The sequence below is a fragment of the Vigna umbellata genome, chromosome 3, assembly GCF_029865625.1.
Source record: "Vigna umbellata cultivar VRB3 chromosome 3, Vumbellata_1.0, whole genome shotgun sequence".
Lineage (NCBI taxonomy): Eukaryota > Viridiplantae > Streptophyta > Magnoliopsida > Fabales > Fabaceae > Vigna > Vigna umbellata.
The window spans coordinates 20,884,045-20,904,312 of NC_142167.1; the positions used below are offsets into that span (position 1 = coordinate 20,884,045).

The following is a 20,268-nucleotide window of genomic DNA, read 5'->3' on the forward strand; positions in this document are numbered from 1 at the left end:
CATCAAAATTGCAATGTGCATCTTTTTCATATACATTTGTGCTTCGGTTATTTGTGGTTATCTCTTTAAGATTGACAATATTTTTTCATTTAACAATTTTTAAAAGAATTTATCATGTACAAACATATTTTCTATTTTAATACTTTCAAGTAGTTTGTGAGATTTATTGATTTGTATTTTAATATCTTTCCTTCAATCAATTTTCAGTGATAGTAGTTTGTTATAATAAATCTTTGTTCAATAATATTTTTAACAATGTATTTGAAAGAGATTTCGAAATAGATTCGGTTTTCTTGTAGAAATATTGCACACTAAAGGAATCATTGGATAATGCATTTTGAGCTCAGGCGTACCTTAATAGTCACTTACCATTTTTCAATGTTAGTTGTATAGTAAGGTGCAAAGTTTAAAAATGATATTTAATGTGATTAGGTAATGCGTTGTGTTGGAATAAAAAATTTGTTCCACCTTTAACATTTAAAAAATATTTTTAAATTTTTAAAAAAGACTGAAGTTTTAAAGTGATATTTAAATAAAATTGTAACAAAAAAACTAAATTCAAATTCTATTATGATCCATTATGCATGTAATATTATTATAAATTTAAAAGAATTTTGTTGATAGTTTTATTATGATCAACTTACAATAAGTGTGATGTAAAAAATAGCACTGAAGTAGTAAAAAAGTGAGGGCAGAAGATAACTTTATAAAATTCAGGATAAAATTATAATTTTAAATTGATAATACTGCCTGCAATACCTATTTAATGTATCCATAGATTTTATCCAACTACATCTATGGGCATAAATATTTTTATCATCTCTTGTGTAAGAAAATTTTGACCAGAAACCACATTAATCTTTTAAACACTCCATATCAAACTTCTGAAATTGATTTCCCATAATACAAGGAGTGTTTTTTGTACTCAAATTGTAGTGTATGATGTTTTGACCCAAAACCACTTTAATTTTTAAACCTTCGAAATTGATCTGTACAAAAAAAGATGGGTTAACTTCTCGAAAGTAGAAACCGGTGTTTATAATATGGTGAAAGGTTTTAACCAAAGATAGGAAGCATGAATATATATATCTATATTTAGTTGACTTAAAATAATCGGCAATGCCGAAGAGCTACAATTACTGTAATATAATAATGCATAGAAGCCCAATGTATCAAATCTCAAAATTTCCAAATACAACCAAAAATACTAAGAATTCATACTACTAACAATTACCAAAACTGAGGTGACAAAAATCCTAATGGAAGGTGAACAATACAAATACTAATTCAGTATCTGCAAGAAAGACTCGGCCCCTCTAGTCTTCATCGGCAAACTTGGTCTTTTTTCCTGCATAATCAATCATGAAAATAGTGAATCAGACGTGCATCGGTAAAACATTTTTATGCAGCAATTACCCATGTCAACTAAAAGAAGGTAAATCTTAACAAAACAAGAAAATACCTGTGCCTTCCGCCATGGATCTATTTGGAGGTCCACGACCTCTTCCACCACCGCCTCTTCCACCAAATCTACCACCACCACCTCTTCCACTTCCACCAAACCGGCCACCACCACTGCCTCCAAATCTACCTCCCCCACTGCCTCCAAATCTACCTCCACTGCCACCTCTTCCACCAAACCTACCACCACCACCTCTTCCACCACCGCCTCTTCCCCCAGAGGCTTGATTATCCCTAGGCTCCCTAGGCTTGGCTTCATCAACTGTGAGGGTATAACCACCAAGGTCAGTTTCATGGAGTTCTAGAGCTTTGCTTATGCTATCAGCATCACCAAAGTCCATGTAAGCAAACCTGTAAATATTATAAAAGTCAAATTGTAAATATAGCAACATGTAGGCACAAGAGCATTTCTGACTATCATTCAGGAAAGAATCTCAGCAGACGAATATGACTAACATGGAAGGTAAAAAAATAAAGTCTAGCTTTCAAATCACATCATAATGAAATAACAGAATGAGAATAGAAAATAGAAGCCACAGATAACATACCCCTTGACAGCACCAGTATCGTAATCTTTCGGAATTGACACCCTTGTAATCTCTCCACAAGAACCAAAATGTTCCTCCAAACTAGCTCTTATCTAAAATAAAGTCAACATATTATATACAACTATAATAGCGATAAAATATAGCCAACGGGTACTGAATTAGATATATAATTACCGCATCTTCCCCAATTGTTTTATCAAAACCCCTTACATAAAGGGTAAGAGACTGGCCTCTTCCACTTCTCTGAGATGAGTCTTTCCAATTGCTACAGTTATTGATGGAAATAAGAGAAACGGCTAAGTGATGTTACATGTGATGCTTAAAACAAAATAAAAAAAACATCAATACAAGAATTACTTGCTATTGGGAGTATAAGCACCCCTGTCCCGGGACTTGGCTGAATCCAGCCGCAGTGGACGATTCAATAATTCTTCTCCATTCAACTCCAGAGCCTAAGAATAAGTAATTAATAGATTATCAGCTAAATAATTTAGATATGCATATACTCAATTCAAAGAACACAATAGACAAAAAGGGAACAATATTGATAGAGCTAAAGCTGCACCAACAACATTATACCACACAACACAATAAATTGCCCCTTCAACGCTAATAATCCCTGATAGCTTTACTTTTTAAGACGAGGTAAATAACACAATAAAAATCCCCCACCTTATAACTTCCTGAGTTAGAAAAAAAAATCCTGTTATAAAAACTTTACACGGAATAAATGTTATAGATCATAAGGTATCAAAAACTCACTTTCTGGGCAGCTTCAACTGTTGCGAACTCTACATGTCCAAATCCTTTAAACCTTCCTTCTTCATCTGTAGCAAGACGAACATCAACAACTTCTCCACAATCCTGGAAGAAATTTTCCCTGCACAATACAAAACACCATATTACTAGTTAAATAAGTGAATATGGCAAGAGTAGTCAACAATAAGTATCGGATGAAAAAGAGCACATACACATCAGCTCGGGTAACACTGTATGCTAGGTTCCCAACAAAAAGAGTATTCGAAGCACCGCTTTCTGCATTTGGTGTAATTGGAGTATTGGGCTGCAAAATTGCCACATATAACATCACACAACTAGCATTCAAAGCAAGAAAGAATACAGAAAAAGATTAAGATTAAATACAGTTTTCTTTCCGGATGAAACAGCATCTACCATCTCCACATCCCTAGCCTGTTTTGCAAGAAGAAAGCAAATATTACAACAGGAAATCAAAAGATGGAACAAAATAACTTCAGAAACATAACATTGGCAATTGAATTGACGTTGCTTACTCTTTTTTGCGGTGTTTTGGAGGGTTCGTCCTCACTTTCTTCCTCACTATCATCATCTGAACTGTCACTGCTTTCTTTCACATTTTTCACAGCCTTCGAAGAAAAAGGGAAAAAAATCAAACCTCGACTTTTAAACAATCAATCTCAATTTACCATAAAAAATTCTAATATTGAATAGTTTTGCGAGTAAATATTACTCTTTTCATTGTTTCGAGGCATCCAGCATTGGTGCAATAAATAAGAATGCAAGCAACATTAAAATATAACAAGTACCAAACCAGAACTAATCCATTCGTAGATCAAGAAGGGACTTGTACCTTCTGTGGCTTTTCACTTTCATCAGAACTATCTTCGTCTATATCCATCTTCTTCCCCTGCAGATAGAATACATAAACATGTCTGATCATGAATGACAAAAAAAATAATAGAGAAAAAAATAGCCATGTTGCATTTTCAACATACAAATGTTGCAGATTGTGAGCTAAGATACTGTCAAATATTCAGAATAAAGATAATTAAACGCATGTACACAAGTTTAAATACCTCGTCATCTGAAGAATCACTCTCTGATGAACTTTCAGTAGAACCTTTTTTAGGGGTCTTCACTACAGCAGCTTGTTTCTTGCTAAGATTAGCAAGTTTTGCAGTTTTCTGCAAAAATTTTATGAATTCAAATTGACGAGTGAACACCAAATACACAAAGCTTCACAATGCGGAATATGCATAGAATAAAACCAAATTTAAACCAACCTTTTCCTCTTCAGAGTCACTTTCAGAAGAATCCTGCAAAAGTTCAATAAATTTCACCAAAATATCAGAAAAGATGAATTTAATTAAAAACTATAAAACCAAAACCAACGGAGAAGATTTAAATAAAATACCTCTTCATCTGAATCACTATTACTTGAGGTCTTAACAGGCTGCTTAGACACAGGCACTGACTTGGCATTGGAAACCTTTTTGGCAGCCTTCTTCTGGAAACACAGAGACATTGGGTTTGTTTAAGTTCAATATCTGATTTACTTGATAAAAACAATCACAAACAACTAATCATTTGACTTCCAGAACATGAACCAAAAAGCACTATAAAAAGATAAATAAAATTAGTAAATTTACATTGTCTTCATCAGAGCTGCTATCATCAGAATCAGAACTATCAACTTTCTTCTTTGACACAGCAGGCTTTGACACAGCAGTTGCAGAGGGCTTGACATCCTGTATATTAACAATTATAAGAACAGAACATAAAGCCCAATAACAAATTTATAAGAGTAAAATAAGCTCAGTTATCAATTGCATCCAATCACCCACAACTTACATCGTCTTCATCAGAGTCTTCACTTGAATCATCGTCTGAGCTTACCACTTTCTTAACTGGAGCAACTGATGAAGCAGGCAGCTTTGTAGTTGCAGGTATTTTCTTTTTCTAATATTATCAAGCAAGTAAGCCACGAGACAAAAAACAGAAAATTATTGCACAATGTTCCCACATATATTGGCGAAATAAAGATTGTCCAAACAGAAATACACTGAACAATCTACTTGATATAATTTCTTATTTTAATTCCAGATAAAATATACAACAATTTGGTGATGTCCCACTGAGTATAAAACTTACATCGTCCTCATCAGAGCTGCTATCAGAATCAGAATCAGAACTTCCACTAGGCTGAGTTTTCTTGTTAGAAGAAGTTATATTCTTTGCTGCAGCAGGGACCGCCTTAGTTTTTGGAACCTTAAAACAATATGGAAAAAAGAGGAACCGTAAATATTTCAACAAACAAAAATCCCAAATACTGAGTTGGTTTTCTCCAGTTGAGACATGATGAAACGTGTTACTCACATCATCCTCGTCAGAGGATTCCTCAGATAAATCAGAAGAGCTTGCAGCTGCAGCTGGCTTTCCTTTCTTTGCAGAGGCAGTTACAGAGCCATTCTTGGCAGCAGGTTTCTGAATCCAAAAAGAAAAAAGATGACAAAGCCCATAAAATACAAATATGAGTGATATTTCAACTGACGTAAAATTTATGCAATTTTAGTAATTTAATAATAAATAGTTGTGCACAATACCTCCTCTTCAGAGGAGTCATCTTCAGAATCCTCCGAAGAACTGGAGCTGCTAGCGGGCTTGCCTTTCTTTGCTGGTGCACCATTTTTAGCAGGAGCCTTTTGTGCAGGTACAACAGCTTTTGGCACAGGTTTCTGAGTGAAACAAAATAAAAGCATAAAGTAATTGAAACAACAAATTACGACTGTGTTGACAGGTTGTTCAAATTTCCTCTAGAAATTCAACAATAAATAGTTAGGAACAATACCTCATCCTCAGATTCTGAAGAATCGTCTTCAGATGATTCAGAAGAACTGGAAACTGGCTTTCCTTTCTTTGCAGGGGCTTTTAAAGCACCATTTTTAGCGGGTACCTTTTTTGAAAGAGCAGCAGGTTTCACAGCAGGTTTCTGGAGCAATTAACAATAAAAAATAGTGAGAAACGATAACAATCACATGAAAGTTAGGCCTACTAATGTATGAAACCATGAATAGACGTGTGCAATACCTCATCTTCAGAATCTGATGAAGAATCATCAGAACTGCTTTCCTTCTTCTGCAGCTTTGCTTCCTTCTTTTGTTTCTGAGCAACCTCCTCTATCTTCTGTTTTTTTGCAATCACTTGCTTCTCACTTTCTTCTTCAGCTTGTCTCTTCCCTCCTGCACGACAGAAATAGTTATGAAAAAGAACAAATCAAAATACAAAATATCAAAAAGAAGCTTCCAATCTGAATTACTGAGTTTGTGTGGTCTGTTAATTAGTCCACATTAATACTTGTAAAAATTCCCTTTAAAAACACAAAACAAAATAAGACTAGAAATACTTAATCATCTCAGTTCAAGCTTGAACTATATTCTACAAAATAGCAACCATGAGTAACAAAATAAAACCATACTTATTATTTCAATTCAAGCTGAAAAATTTCAAAGCAATATTGGTTCCACCCCGTTATAAAACAAGATCCAAACCAAAACCTAAAAACATGCCATTAAGTAAAACTGATTAACAAAAACATGATATAGATAATATGATGTATAAACAAATAATAAAACAATATTATAAAAACACAAAGAAAAACACATGAGACAAAGTTAAAACAAAAATAGAGAACTAAAAAATACCCTTTTTCGCGGATTTGGACGGCGGAACAACAGCTGGAGCGGCATCAACCTTCAAGAAAACAAAACAACAGCCAAAGAACAAAGAAAAGTTAGCTAAGAAAGAATAGATAAACAAAAAAAGTACAATGAAAAATGAAATTCATATAAAGATTAAAACAAGAAATAACTAAACACAAACCTTAACAGCTGATTTCTTGCTAGACTTGCCCATTTCAGATTAAAGGAAGGGAAAAGCAAAGTTTCACAGGTTAAGAGGAAGAAGCTGCGAAAGGAGAAAGAGGCTCTGCAAAACCCTACCGTCCGAAAGATTAGGGTTTTGGGAACAACAGAGTGTGTCTGAGAAGATACGGCTGCTATATTTATATACTACGCTTTGGTGAGGGGTTAGGGTTTTGGGCCTTGCAACAATGCTACTGTGCCTTTGTTGACTAGTGCTTTTGTGGGCTTAGATATTTTTCTTTCCAACTAATAATATATGCAATTAAAAAAAAAATTTATGATTAATCTTTGTAAAAAAAAAAAAAACTTAATACATAAATATTTGTTAAACATGAACATTATACAATCAAAGTTCTTAAAAAGTAAATATTTTCATCATAGTATTTATTTATAATATTAATTGTTCGAAATTCAAATTATTTATAAAACAAAGTTTCAGTTAAATCTAAATGTATTCAAAATTATAAATCAAAAAATAAGAAAAATATTTAGAGATCCTCTCGTAAAAGAAAAATAGTTAAAAAAATTCCTTATAACTAAAAATATGTTCTTCAACTTAGATATTTTCATATTTCTCTATATATATACACAATGTTCCTCCAAATAAAATAAAATAATGTTACATTTAGATTTTAAAATAAATGAATATAATTTATTTTCTTGATAGAATTAAATATATACTGCACAAATCATATTTTAGTTTTAAAAAGTTATATAAAATTTAATAGAAACAAATATGATGCTTGTGTTTGAATTTATTTTTTTTTCATACTTCTACCTTAACATCAATTTGAACCATCTAATTTCCTTCTCGATCAATTAACTTTATTTTCAAAATAACCCAGCAATGTTGTGCGAAAATACATGAAACAAAAATCACTTTAAGTTATAAAAAAAAATATCAACGCAATATATTTAATAAAAAACTTATTTCTTAATATCTTACTACATTGTTGAGTTTAAGAAGTTATACAAAATAATTTAATTAAGTAATATATTTATACTTTAATAAAAATAATCTAAACATATATTTTTACTTTTTTTATTCAATAATTTACTTATAATACTAACATTTTTTTAAAATGTATCATATTCTACTTATAACTATATTAAGTATGATATGATATTATAACATTAAATAGTAACAAAGCAACTCTCTCAGTGTATTAGAAGCAATGACTTATTCTCTAAAGATAAAAATAATAAAATAAGTTTTATATCTTTTAAATTAATAATCACAGTATATTTAAATCATATGTAATATAAAAAGAATAACCATTATTCATTTTTTCTGTTATTACTGATCTGTAATAATTGTCTTAAATCTCTTCAAATGTTATATCATCTTATTTTAATTTCTTTTTTTTTTTACTTTTTCTCTTTTATATTTTGATAATGTTATTCTAATTTTTTTAGCATACTATTATTTTATTTTTCATAATACTTGATTTTATTTACAAAATAATGTTAAAATGATCTTTTAAATACATTTATATTCATCATTATATAAGTGTAGAATGATTATACCAGTATATAGTAATATATTATAAATAAAAATACTGTGTACGAACTATAAGTCTTGCGGAAAATAACAAGAGAATTAATTTATTTTTAATGGTAATGTAAATTTAATATGTTGTAATTAATATTTTTTATAATATCACTCGTATTTTATAAGTTTTGTCATAAAAAGTCTATTTATGTCATATTACAAAATAAATTATTTTATAAACATTTAAATTTAATGTATACAAAATAAATTATTAGGTATAAGTAACTCATAATTATTTTTTATAAAATAAAAGGGTTATATAGAAAAAATAAATTTTATATCAATTATTTTTATATTAGTTATATGGACAATGTAGAATTGTGTGGTAAAAGAGTTTATGACATTGTACATTTTTACCTATTGTGTATTTAATGTCGTTAATAAATCAATTATTTATTAACTTTAATCTTGTTTTATACTCAAGTTAAGAGTATCTTGTATTGTTTTGTATTTTAGTAGTTTTATGTTTGTTTTATCTTTAATAGATTTGTTTATGATGTAAAACAAATGAATGAGGAATAATTAAGTGGGGGAAAAACTCAATGAAGCACGTTTTCGACAATAAATGATCATTTTAAAGTAAATGTTCAGCTCAATGACACCAAACTTGTGCCCAACTCTGCAAAGGTAGAAAGCAACCAGTGTTGTAGAGAATTCTAGCGCTGAGCAACACGATAGTGGCGTTGAGCGCCACCTGGTCTTGCACCGCTAGCACTAGAGAGATAATCACTTTCATGTTTTAACTGACATGACATGGAGCGGTGCTGGTGTGGTGCTCAGTTCACTCTTGACCTAGGGCAACTGAGAAAGTTCCTTAAAGGTTGTTTGGGGTGTTGGAAAGCTCTTTCATTATCTTCAATCTCCATCCATGATGGTTTCCCTTTTTTCGGGTTTATGAGGAAATAGAGCTACAAATTAGAGGTGTTGAAATGAAAGGGGACGCACATAAAAAATCGAGCAACCGTCGAGAACAATGGGATAGAGTTTGCATATTCTCTTTGGTTTCCCTTTCTTCAATTTGTAAAACCTTAAGTTTTCCACCATTTAGAGATTTCTCATTTCTTAAGATCAATTGTAAAACACAAAACTCTTTTGTAATTTTGTGTTATTAATGATATATGTTTTTTAAACCATGTTAGTATTCAATTTTCATGTTTAGTGTTTAATGTGGATTGTTCCCAAACTTGATTTGTGATTATTGAGGTGTTGGGAAATATCTTTAGAATCTATACTTAAAATTGAATGTCTAATGAATGTTTGTTTACAAGAATATAACTTCATTCATCAGTGATAATAAATTTTTGAATTTAATGCATGGTTACCTCTTGAATATTCAAGGGATTCAACTTGATAAGTTATCATAGACTTAAAATCAACAGGAATAGGATTTGATTAGGTTTGTGAGTTGATTCTGACATTAATATGGATTTGAGATGATTATTAATGCATGACAATAAAGCGGTTTAACTTTAGTCTTAACAAATTGTAAATATTGTATGTTACATTTATTTGCCCACCAACTACAATAAAAATACAAAAATGGTTTTTTGTGTTTTTGTTATCTTTGTGTCTGATTGATTTGTGAATTGCGAGAATGTTGCACAAGTTCTTTAGGAGAAAACGAACTTGGTACAATATAATAAATGCATTTGTCGTTGGTTTGTGATTGGTGCACTTGTATCTCATTAAAGTTTTAATAAAAAGGAGTAAAATATATATTTATGATCATCAAGTCTTTTCAAATGCAACTGTTTTGTGTAGTTTACTATGTGTGAGTTTAGGTTAGGTGTGTGTAGTGTAGTACCTTAAAAATACATAAAATGACTTATTTATATGATTTGTTGGATAATGTTTAAGTAGATAATAATCATATTTCGTCAAAGAATTGATAAGCTAAACATTAATGATATATATCAATGTTAACATCGACTCTCCGTGTCTCTTTAAGATAATATTGTAATATGTCAACATAAAAACGCTTTACAACAATATAAACATTTCAATAATTTTATACCTATGACGAAAGTCATTTCAATTATTGCAACACATAAGAAAGAAACAAAGTATAGATAATTAAATTTGATAGCAAATTTTTAAATATTTATTGAATAATTTTTATTAAAATGTACAAAAATTATTACACGAGATAGATTGACGGACTAATCAGTCACACCCTACCCATTTCGCTACCCTTAATCATGTATAAGAAAAGTTACATAAGAAAGTCGTGTGTGTTTAATGTTGCATAAATATCATGTAATGTATCTATGCGATTCAATGTAATTAGACAATGACCAAAGATAAAAGGCTTGTAAACTCATAACAACTACAAAGGAATTTTAGATAACCGTTTTCTTCTTTAAACAAGTCATTTTTTAAGAAAAATGTTGACAACAATAATCCTAAGGAAAACATTAAATTATTGTAGTCTTAGGCAATCTCCAACCTTATATTTGTGAGAAAAGAATATTATTGATGTTTGAGAACAGACAAAAATAGTATTGATCGTGTTGTATTTGTTTAAGACGTTCGACTCTTTTGATGAATGTAACTCGTAATTTTGAGACCACAATTTTCAAAAACATATATATGTTTGCATACTTTGAATGTGTGTTTGTGTTTAATAAATACATATGCATTTCTACTTTGTCTCCATTACAATTAATTATTTTTTATTTTTCTTAGTGGAAAAATAAGGTTCTCTGTCCACAATACATTGGACGAGAGTAATAATCGAATGAAAATGCAATACATCAACTTGCCTTTTGTCATTGATGTTAACATTGTATTACAATCTTTCTTAATTTATAGTTAGTATGAATTCACACCATTAGAGATATTTTGTTTACATATTACATATAGGTTCTAGCATAATATTGACACTTTTATATCATGATATAAAACGAATGTTAGTTTGTAATATAAATGTTGGTTTGGTTGCTTGATTGATTATAATATAAATTTAATTGTAATATATACAATGATTTTGATCTGTATACATATTATTTTTTGTGAAGGTGTAAAAACATATTTGGTTGAAAAATGACCTTAAATAGTCCATATACAATACCATTGAAAATATTTGTTGATAATCGAATTACAACAATACGTTCGAATTTATGCATTTAAACAACACATTAATAATTGACCCTTACAAAATAAAATAAAAAGGCAAATTTAATAATAGAAAGGATTCACAAACAAAGCTAACGAATTTTATGTATTTAGTACTTGATATATTTAACTAAGAAAATCACATGGTTATTAATGATAGTCTCTTTAATAAAGCTTGAAGTCTATATTAAAAGCGAAAACATTTAATTAGTTTCTTATTCAACTTTTATAGTTTATTGAGTATTTTTTTTAAATATATTTTTCAATTGAATTTTTGCACTTTAATTTTCATGTTATGTGGGTGGTTTGAGAGTTAATTAGATAATGTGAATGTTTTCTTGTATTATTCTGTTTATGTAATTTTATAATTTTTTTTATGTTACGTGGATGGTCTGAGAGTTAATTAGATTATGTGACTATTATATTGTATTGTCTTGTTTATGTAATTGTATAATTTTTTCAATCTCCTTACATTTCTTAAATTTATATGACAACGTATTCTCTAACGATAATTTACATGTTAGATTTTTTGCCACCAAGGTGGTCAAGGATTTTAATGATAAAGAGATTGATAATGAAAATGATGATTTGTTAATGTTGGATTGTAAGTAAAGGAGAAATTATAATAGTTAAAATTAAAAATAAAAATTATCACATTAATAATAATTAAATTATAAAATTATGTGTCAGAAATGTGACGAAACAATATATCACCTACGTCACTAAACTAACAAAAATATCAAATATCATAGATCAACTTAAAAATGTAATTTTTAATACTTCAGAGATCATGAAAATTTAATAAAGCACAATTGAAAATTTTAAAATTTAAGAAGTTAAAACTTATTAAACCTAAAACAAAATAAAATCAATGAAGTCCTTTTTTTATATCTACAAATTAAATTACCAACAAATATGTATACTCCAATACATATTATTCATTTATTTTCGTCATGATAAAGCAATGATTAAATTAATTACATATTATAACCTAAACTCTTTTTATTGTCAATAATGATCACTTAAAGCACCCATGATCTAATCAAATATGTACACAAATATAAATATAAAATTAATATTCGTTAAAAGGAATGTTTATAAAGTAAAAAGTAATATTTGACATTTATAATGAATATAAAGTTATTTTTTTTAAATAATACCCACATAGTACAGGACATCAACATAGGACAATCATTATTTTATCTCCAAGAGTATGAGCTTAGTTTTTAAAGTAAAAGAAAATATAAAACAAATATTTATAAGGTTCCTTTAATTCCCAGACTCACTACGTTAGTTGAATCTGAGGAATTTTACAATCAAAATTTCAGAGGGAGTAAAATTAGAGACAAATACCAGTAAGAATATTTTTACCAAAAAAGTCACCAGATAACTAGCAATAATACTGGGTGTGTGAGAGAGACTCGCCACTTTGTGATGTGCTTTCGACAATTCCAAAGTCCCAGATTCAACTCGTCTCTACTCATTTTTCTCATCATCTAAACCCCAAACTAGTCTCTTTCTATAACACTGTCTGTACTCATTTCCATTCCTCACATTGGCTCTTTTATTACATATCAGGTAAACCCCACCTTCCCCTTCAGGCCTTTATGGCATCTGTTTGCTAAATCACTCGACTTTCGTGGTAAAACGTTTGTGGGGTTTTAGTGAGAAGTGCAGATTCAGTTACTACGCTTAAGAATGTTGCTGGGTTTTTTTTATCGGCAGAATATGAGCTAAAGTTTTGTTCTTTTTGCGGATTCTGGGTGCATTTTGCTGCATTGTGTGCTGGGCTTAGCTTTTTGTCCTCACGGTTCAGTAACCATTTTTGTGAAAACTGGAGATTTTAGATGTGATTTGACTAAATGACTGATAGATAGGTAAACACCTCAGGATTTGTGTATTTCCCCTGTGGTTCTCCTTTTTTAATTGTATAATTGTTCGAGAATGTCAGATTGCTGGTTCTGTGTGAGTGTCCCAGTAAAGGGATTTAGTAGTCGTAAGTCATGTTTTGAAAATAATTTGTTATTATTTATTCTTTTTGGACTTTTAAGTACTTGCTAAGTCTTTTAATGTCCACGTCCCTTTTGAAGCCGCTGGTTTCATATGATTTATAATGTTTTTTCCTCTTGTTGGAGATGACGTTGATTTGTTGGATTTGTGTTTTCGTGCTTGTTAAAATATATGAAGGGGATTTTTCAGCTACGAAGAATTCAGAGAAGTTATGGAGGTCTATAGAATATTATTTTGTATATTTATTGTTGACTACTTTCATACTTTGATATTAATTTAATCTTAAATGATACCTACTCTTTATATGATAGATTCAGTTCAAACGTGAAAATTTTGGATTTTATGACGACTTTAACTCAATAATAATCATGTGGACATTCTGAATCGTCTAAACTTTATTCTGTAATCAAGCTGTTGATGACTATAACGTGCTGTTTCACTATGTCACATTTAACGTTTAAATACAAGATCCCAAGAATAAGAAATCAGTTAAGTCTAGTCTAGAAGTGATTTTTAAGGCATTGATGTTTGTTTTCTTATGTAGATTTAGGGCCCCTTCTGCCATACTGCACACATTGAAGATGGCCACCACATCATTCTCTGGTTTGCAATTTGCAATGTCAAGGTCATGCATTCCTTCATCACAGAAGACTGCAGATGCAAGTGCTGTGGTTCTTGGTGGTAAGTCCAAGATTGGATCATGGAATAAACTTGCAAGTGCATGTAATGTTGCATCAGTGCAACCTTTCCAGAGGGGCTTCACTTCATCGTCCATAAAATCTGTCAAAAGTGTCACAAAGGCTACATCTGAGTCTAGTGCAGAAAGTGCTGTCTCAGGATTGCCAATTAATCTGAAAGGTATCGTTCAGTTTCTCTGATGCTCTTTGTTAATATTAATTTTTATTTACATGTCTCGATGATGTTTAACTAGAGTTTAGGCAACATGTTAAATTTAAATTTCTGATTATTTAACCTTCTTATTCCATATTTACTACAATTATTTCAAGGTATAATAATGAGCCTCTGATTAATGTAAAGCATAACCTGTTTCCTTGCAGCCACTCAAGAGATGGTGGTTACTTGGCTGTAAAAATCTATTGAAAGTTTGCCGTTTTAACCAGGCCATTTATATAATTGTTCGTTACGTGAATAGCATCTAATATTCAGATTTATTAGTTTTTTGTTGATAGTTTAAGCAAAAGTGAGTTTTCTTATGCAATTTTGTAATTTGAATGATTATCTATCTATCTATCTATATATATATATATGGATATTTCTGTCATGGCGTGTGAAAGTTATTATAGCTTTACTGAAAATAGCAATATATGCGTAGGTAAAAGGGCTTTTATTGCTGGTGTTGCTGATGACAATGGATATGGATGGGCAATTGCAAAATCTCTTGCTGCAGCAGGAGCTGAAATTCTCGTCGGCACATGGGTTCCTGTAAGCTATTTGTTTTTTTTTGTATAAAAAGGTGGTTACTTATTAGTTGTTATACAAATTCACTAGGTTCTGTCTGCTGACTTTTGGAACAACACCTCCTCCCCTCTAGTGCATATGTTTTCCACCAGTTCAATTATGTCCATACATTTACTGACTGTAAATAATTTCTACAGGCTCTGAATATTTTTGAGTCCAGCCTACGGCGTGGAAAGTTTGATGGGTCACGCATGTATGACTTTCAATACTGTTCCTGATTTTGTCTGTTAGACTATGCAATGCTCTGCTAATACAAAACTATGTTTTCCAGATTACCAGATGGATCAATGATGGAGATTACCAAAGTTTATCCATTGGATGCAGTTTTTGACAATCCTGATGAAGTGCCAGAAGATGTAAAAAAGAAAGGCCTAGTTTTTTTCCTTGTTTTTCATGTCAGAATTTATATCCTCATGCTTTCTTTGTTTTTTTTTTTTGGAAATTTTTGTAGATAAAAACAAACAAGCGGTATGCAGGATCCAGTAAATGGACCGTTCAGGTATACACTAGATTTTACATGGTTAAAACGGTCTTATTGTTGCCATCTTGGATAAAATTGTTGAATGATATACTTATGGGAAAAAAACTGGAATTTAAGGCTGAAAATTATGATTGCTTATTTTTATGCTTAAAATTGATTTCAGTAGACTTTTGTAGCCTTTACTAATCTGGTGTCACATGCTCTAGCGTGTTTGACATCTTTAGTCAAGAAGAACACGCCTCTTAATAGAAGCTTAAAGTCATTTTTTCTTTGTTTTCATCTCTATGACAGAAAAAGCTAAACTAAGAATGTATTTTAATTTACCCTTACACTTTTTGGTTGTTTTTCTTCTTTCCTCTCTTGTAAATGTGAACAAATGATTTTCTTATACATCTTAAGTAGTATTTAAAAACTAGAGTTTGACATATTTGATATAAGATTATTACTTTTGAATCAATATGTTTCATGCCTTGTGTGACTGTGTACAAATAGCAGTTATGACGACCTGTTGCCCTTTATTTTTGAGTACGAATTTTGCATAGGTCATTCAACTACTATTCTTACATCATATGCTCTGGATATCGTATTACAAAATGTCTTAAGCTAAAGCTACATCACTTTTTATTCTACATTAAGGAGATGATTCTTTGCCGATGTCTTTTCATTTGGCTAGTTAAGCATATGATATTTTTCTTATGGGGAGTTGAAGAACCCTGGCATTCAATGAAATATTTAAGCCTAGTGGTATTTTTGGATAATATTGTGAACTGTGCCTCAAGCTGTCCTGATTCCTGCCTGACATAATTTGTGAGCTGTAATATATCGGTTATTTATTGCTATACTTTTCAGGAAGTTGCTGACTCTGTTAAGGAAGACTATGGCAGCATAGATATCCTCGTGCACTCACTTGCCAACGGACCAGAGGTACAATAGATACGTTAATAAGCTTAAATGGTTCTTCCAGTGCGATCACAGCACTTCTACTTAAATTGAATGCCCCAATTTTTCTGGAATAAAATTCTGAAGGGAAGGATTGTGAAGGGTAATTCTTGCAATCAAGTAGCCTTACGTTATTTGGGAGACAACTAGACTCATGTGAAAAGCTCATATTACGAACAATGAGAATTCTAAGATTCTTCATCTTCTCAAATACAGTATCAGTACACAAGTGACATTAATTATGTTGTCACAAGAAACAAAGTTGGCAACTATCACTTATCATATCATCAACAAGCACTTGAAGAACATCTTCGTGAAACCACAATCTGCTGCATTCACCAATTTCAGCCCATGCTTCCTCTTTGACAATCTCTTTACCCATGTCTTGTATCAGGTCATGCATCTCCAAACATTTGTTTTGGCTGTCAACAGTTAATAAAGATTTATTAACTAATGTATCAATGCCATCTCCTGAGTTGAAGTCACATGCATCCAATACTCTATTTACATATTCTGATTTTGCCCTTTGAAGAAGCATGCAATGTCGAGAAAAATGTTTTTCTCATCGAAGGGCAAACTATCATAGCTTATTCTGAGAACTTTTTGAACATCTCGATGTGGGCTCTTTCCATATCTATCTAATGCATTCTTCCATCCACCGAAATCTTTTCCAATCATATGAGAGCCCAAAACTTTTAAGTTCAGTGGGAGGCCTTTGCAACAGCCTATTGCACGATTTGACAGATCTTCATAGTTTGTTTCAAGACAACTGTTTCCAAAGGCACTTTGAAAAAAGAGTTCCAGAGACTCTTGGTTGTTTAGCATTTTCACTTCATATTGATCCCACCAACATCAAGTAAATGTTTATCTTGTTGTTACAATGATTCTGCTCCGCTCACCATACCAAAATCTTTTTCCTGCCAAATTGTTTAACTGTTCAATGTCATCAACATTGTCGAGAAATATGAGAACTCTTTGAGTGTAGACTGTGTTTTATTCTGTTGGTTCCTTCTGCTTTACTTGCCAGCTGAATTTTACTGTCCTCAAGGATCTCTGATAGAAACCTTTGTTGCAGAAATTCTATACCCTTAATTTGATTTGAGTTTTCTCTAACATTGAAAAGAAAACATGAAACCTCAAATTCTGGTAAATGGAGTCATACAAAGATTTGACAAGTGTGGTTTTGCCAATTCCACCTGTTCCATGAATCCCTAACAATGTGATATTAAGAGACTCAAGGTTTAGAAGTGATTTCGGTTCTTCAACTCGATACTCTCGTTCTACTATATGCTCATCACTTGACAAATATTTAGGAGACACTTTCATGAAAATCTTGCTAACAAGTTCTTCTATAAACTTTGATTCATCTCTCCTAAAACATGAACAATCATCCATATATATACATTCATCAGTAAATATTTTTTTTTGCATAATCATTTAATAGAATAAGGCTACTTCATGTCGTATTACTTACCCTTGTTCAGATTTCAGATGCTCTCCTGTCATATTGACTATGACATTCAAGGTTGACCTCCATTGGAGCACCTTCTTTGAGTCTTTTCCAAACCTTTTTTCATGTCTAGTCATGGCTTCACCATAACTTCCGTTCTGATGTCTCACATCTGAGGGATTCACTTTGTAGAAGATTCGCCAAACCAACTGGTTTTTTGACTCCTTACACTCGAGGATCTTCACATGTTCATCAAGGCACCATGAAGAATCTGAATAATTTTCTGATAAAAGAACAATTGAGATGCTAGATTCTTCAATGGCTCTAAGAAGTGTTGAACCAATCTGATCTCCAAGCTTGAGTTCTCCATCATCCATGAAGGTGATAATTCCCTTCCGACACAAAGCATGATAGAGATGACAAGTGAATGTGTAACGAGTGTCTTCTCCCCTAAAACTAAGGAAAACATCATACCTGCACTTGGTTTCACACATTGCACCATCATTTGCCATCATTGATTCTCACTATATGAACTTTCAATACAATTCTCCTACATCAAACGCTACATGCTACAACTTATATAAGAAAACTAATGTTGGTTTTACATAATAAGAATAATAAAAAGAGAAAAAATCATCTCAAGCATTTGGTATCTGGCTTTAGTAAGAAGTTAGCTTTGATATAGGTGACAAAACCATTGTTGGAGACATCTCGGAATGGATATCTTGCTGCAATATCTGCATCTAGTTACTCCTATGTCTCTTTACTAAAGCATTTTCTTCCTATTTTGAACCCAGGTACGTGTCCTATCTTACATGGCTTGCATTGTATTACTTCCTACTTTCACCTATATCATTTTAACTTTTACTTTTATGGTTTGATTTTAGGTGGCTCTTCAATCTCTCTGACATACATTGCTTCTGAAAGGATCATTCCTGGGTATGTTGATTATGCCATAGAAAGTACTTATCATTCTTGGATTCATAATTTTAGACTGGCAATATTCATGATCTAAATACTGATACAGATATGGTGGTGGTATGAGTTCTGCAAAAGCTGCACTGGAGAGTGATACCAGAGTGAGCTTCCTCCCCCCAAAATTCTCCGTTTCATGGACTGACTCAGATGTGCTTCGTTGCTTCTTCTTCTTTTTTTCTCTCTCTCTATTTACATCATATTTCATACCTTTTCAGGTTCTTGCTTTTGAAGCAGGAAGAAAGCGCAAAATTAGAGTCAATACTATATCTGCTGGTAACCTCTCTCTTTTCCAATTTCCGGAGTCTTCATTCTGTCTTGCTAAGATTTCATAATGGGGAAGACGTTGGTGGGGACTGATGTGTGCCTTGCTTGGTCTGTGACATTTTGCACAAGTGCGCATAGTCCTAAAAGTTTGTTCTTTTATGCCATGTGGGTGCAAGAATCTATCAATTACATTGGTTGGGTATCTTAAATTTGTTAAACAAATGCCAGACCATCTCTTTTGTTATGTATTGGTAAATAAAAATGAGCTATTCATTTGGGCACCTATGTTTGGACTCGATTTGAATTTCCACACCCATGGTTTTACGATCTGTTGCATTGAATGCTGGCTCTAGTCAACTGTGTTCTTAACTGCCACCAAAATGATACCAAATAGTTGAGTGGTATTTTACATAATCAACACGAATTAAGTCTTTTCTGCAAACCTTGTAATTCCATTTAGATTACCTGTTTTTTGCTAGTTCATGGTTCTCTCACCCACTGCAGATAATTCCATCTCTGATAAGTTAACAAATTTCCTTCAATGTCTGTTTACATGTTCACTGAATTTAGTTTTTGTGATTAACATGTTGACACTGTATTTTTGTCCCTAGGTCCACTAAGAAGTCGGGCTGCAAAGGCTATTGGATTCATTGATATGATGATTGATTATTCATTAGCCAATGCACCTCTACAGAAAGAACTATCGGCAGGTAACAGTCATCAGAATGATTCCTTGTAATGTAAGCTTCCAGTTTCAATCTGTGACCATTTGCACAACTGAGTTGAATTTTTTGTTCTTACAGAGGAGGTGGGCAACGCAGCTGCCTTCTTAGCATCACCTTTGGCATCTGCTATCACTGGTACTGTTCTATATGTTGACAATGGTCTGAATGCTATGGGTGTTGGAGTTGACAGTCCAATATTTAAAGATCTTGACATTCCCAAAGACCAGCATTAAGTGGCAGCTACCCCACAAAAGCTAGTGTCACCGGAATTAGCATAGGCATTGGCGATATTTTTTATTTTTTTTTTGCATTCAGACTGTAGGATTCAGAGTTGAGCATTTGCTTTGCGATTTGTAGGCTTATTTTTGGAGTTTTTCCCTTACGGCTTTTAAACCTTTCTTTTGGCATTATGCTAAGAAATGCAGGTCATATGAATATGAATGTAAAAATCACATGTTCACGAGAATTGAAATATAAACTTGCAATAAAAATGTATTCCTGTGTGACGTCTATCCAGTGGATAGAATCTTGGGAGTTGTGACATTACAGAGAGTGCCTTAGCTAGCCATTGCTCTTGTTCATTATACA

At 31.9% G+C, this 20,268-nt stretch overlaps 2 protein-coding genes and 1 pseudogene across 3 annotated transcripts; 1 reads left to right on the plus strand and 2 right to left on the minus strand.

The window, feature by feature from the left end:
• Positions 1–1,069: 1,069 nt before the first annotated feature.
• Positions 1,070–6,807, minus strand: LOC124837713 (uncharacterized). Its single transcript, XM_047313156.2, has 22 exons — positions 6,648–6,807; positions 6,470–6,518; positions 5,856–6,007; positions 5,617–5,757; positions 5,372–5,503; positions 5,145–5,252; positions 4,920–5,036; positions 4,620–4,727; positions 4,418–4,516; positions 4,183–4,275; positions 4,052–4,084; positions 3,845–3,952; positions 3,619–3,675; positions 3,302–3,394; positions 3,153–3,200; positions 2,981–3,072; positions 2,772–2,889; positions 2,367–2,461; positions 2,184–2,274; positions 2,010–2,101; positions 1,463–1,812; positions 1,070–1,348 (listed from the first exon to the last, which is right to left on the minus strand). Exons 1-22 carry the CDS (start codon positions 6,678–6,680, stop codon positions 1,317–1,319), a joined length of 2,241 nt encoding a protein of 746 aa, XP_047169112.1. The 5' UTR covers positions 6,681–6,807; the 3' UTR covers positions 1,070–1,316.
• A 5,953-nt stretch (positions 6,808–12,760) lies between these two features.
• LOC124837719 (enoyl-[acyl-carrier-protein] reductase [NADH] 1, chloroplastic-like) lies at positions 12,761–20,223 on the plus strand. Of its 2 annotated transcripts, none has more exons than XM_047313168.2 (13): positions 12,761–12,932; positions 13,909–14,222; positions 14,698–14,807; positions 14,981–15,036; positions 15,115–15,199; positions 15,295–15,342; positions 16,174–16,248; positions 18,399–18,510; positions 18,601–18,652; positions 18,741–18,792; positions 18,907–18,964; positions 19,567–19,665; positions 19,759–20,223. In XM_047313168.2, the coding sequence occupies exons 2-13, from the start codon at positions 13,946–13,948 to the stop codon at positions 19,911–19,913; spliced, it is 1,179 nt and encodes a 392-aa protein (XP_047169124.1). In that variant the 5' UTR covers positions 12,761–12,932; positions 13,909–13,945; the 3' UTR covers positions 19,914–20,223. The 2 variants fall into 2 exon arrangements, with proteins under 2 accessions (XP_047169124.1, XP_087965168.1); XM_088109042.1 differs by lacking the exon at positions 12,761–12,932 and adding an exon at positions 12,972–13,231.
• On the minus strand, positions 16,253–18,392 carry LOC124837722 (disease resistance protein RPV1 pseudogene; annotated as a pseudogene).
• Positions 20,224–20,268: the final 45 nt, after the last annotated feature.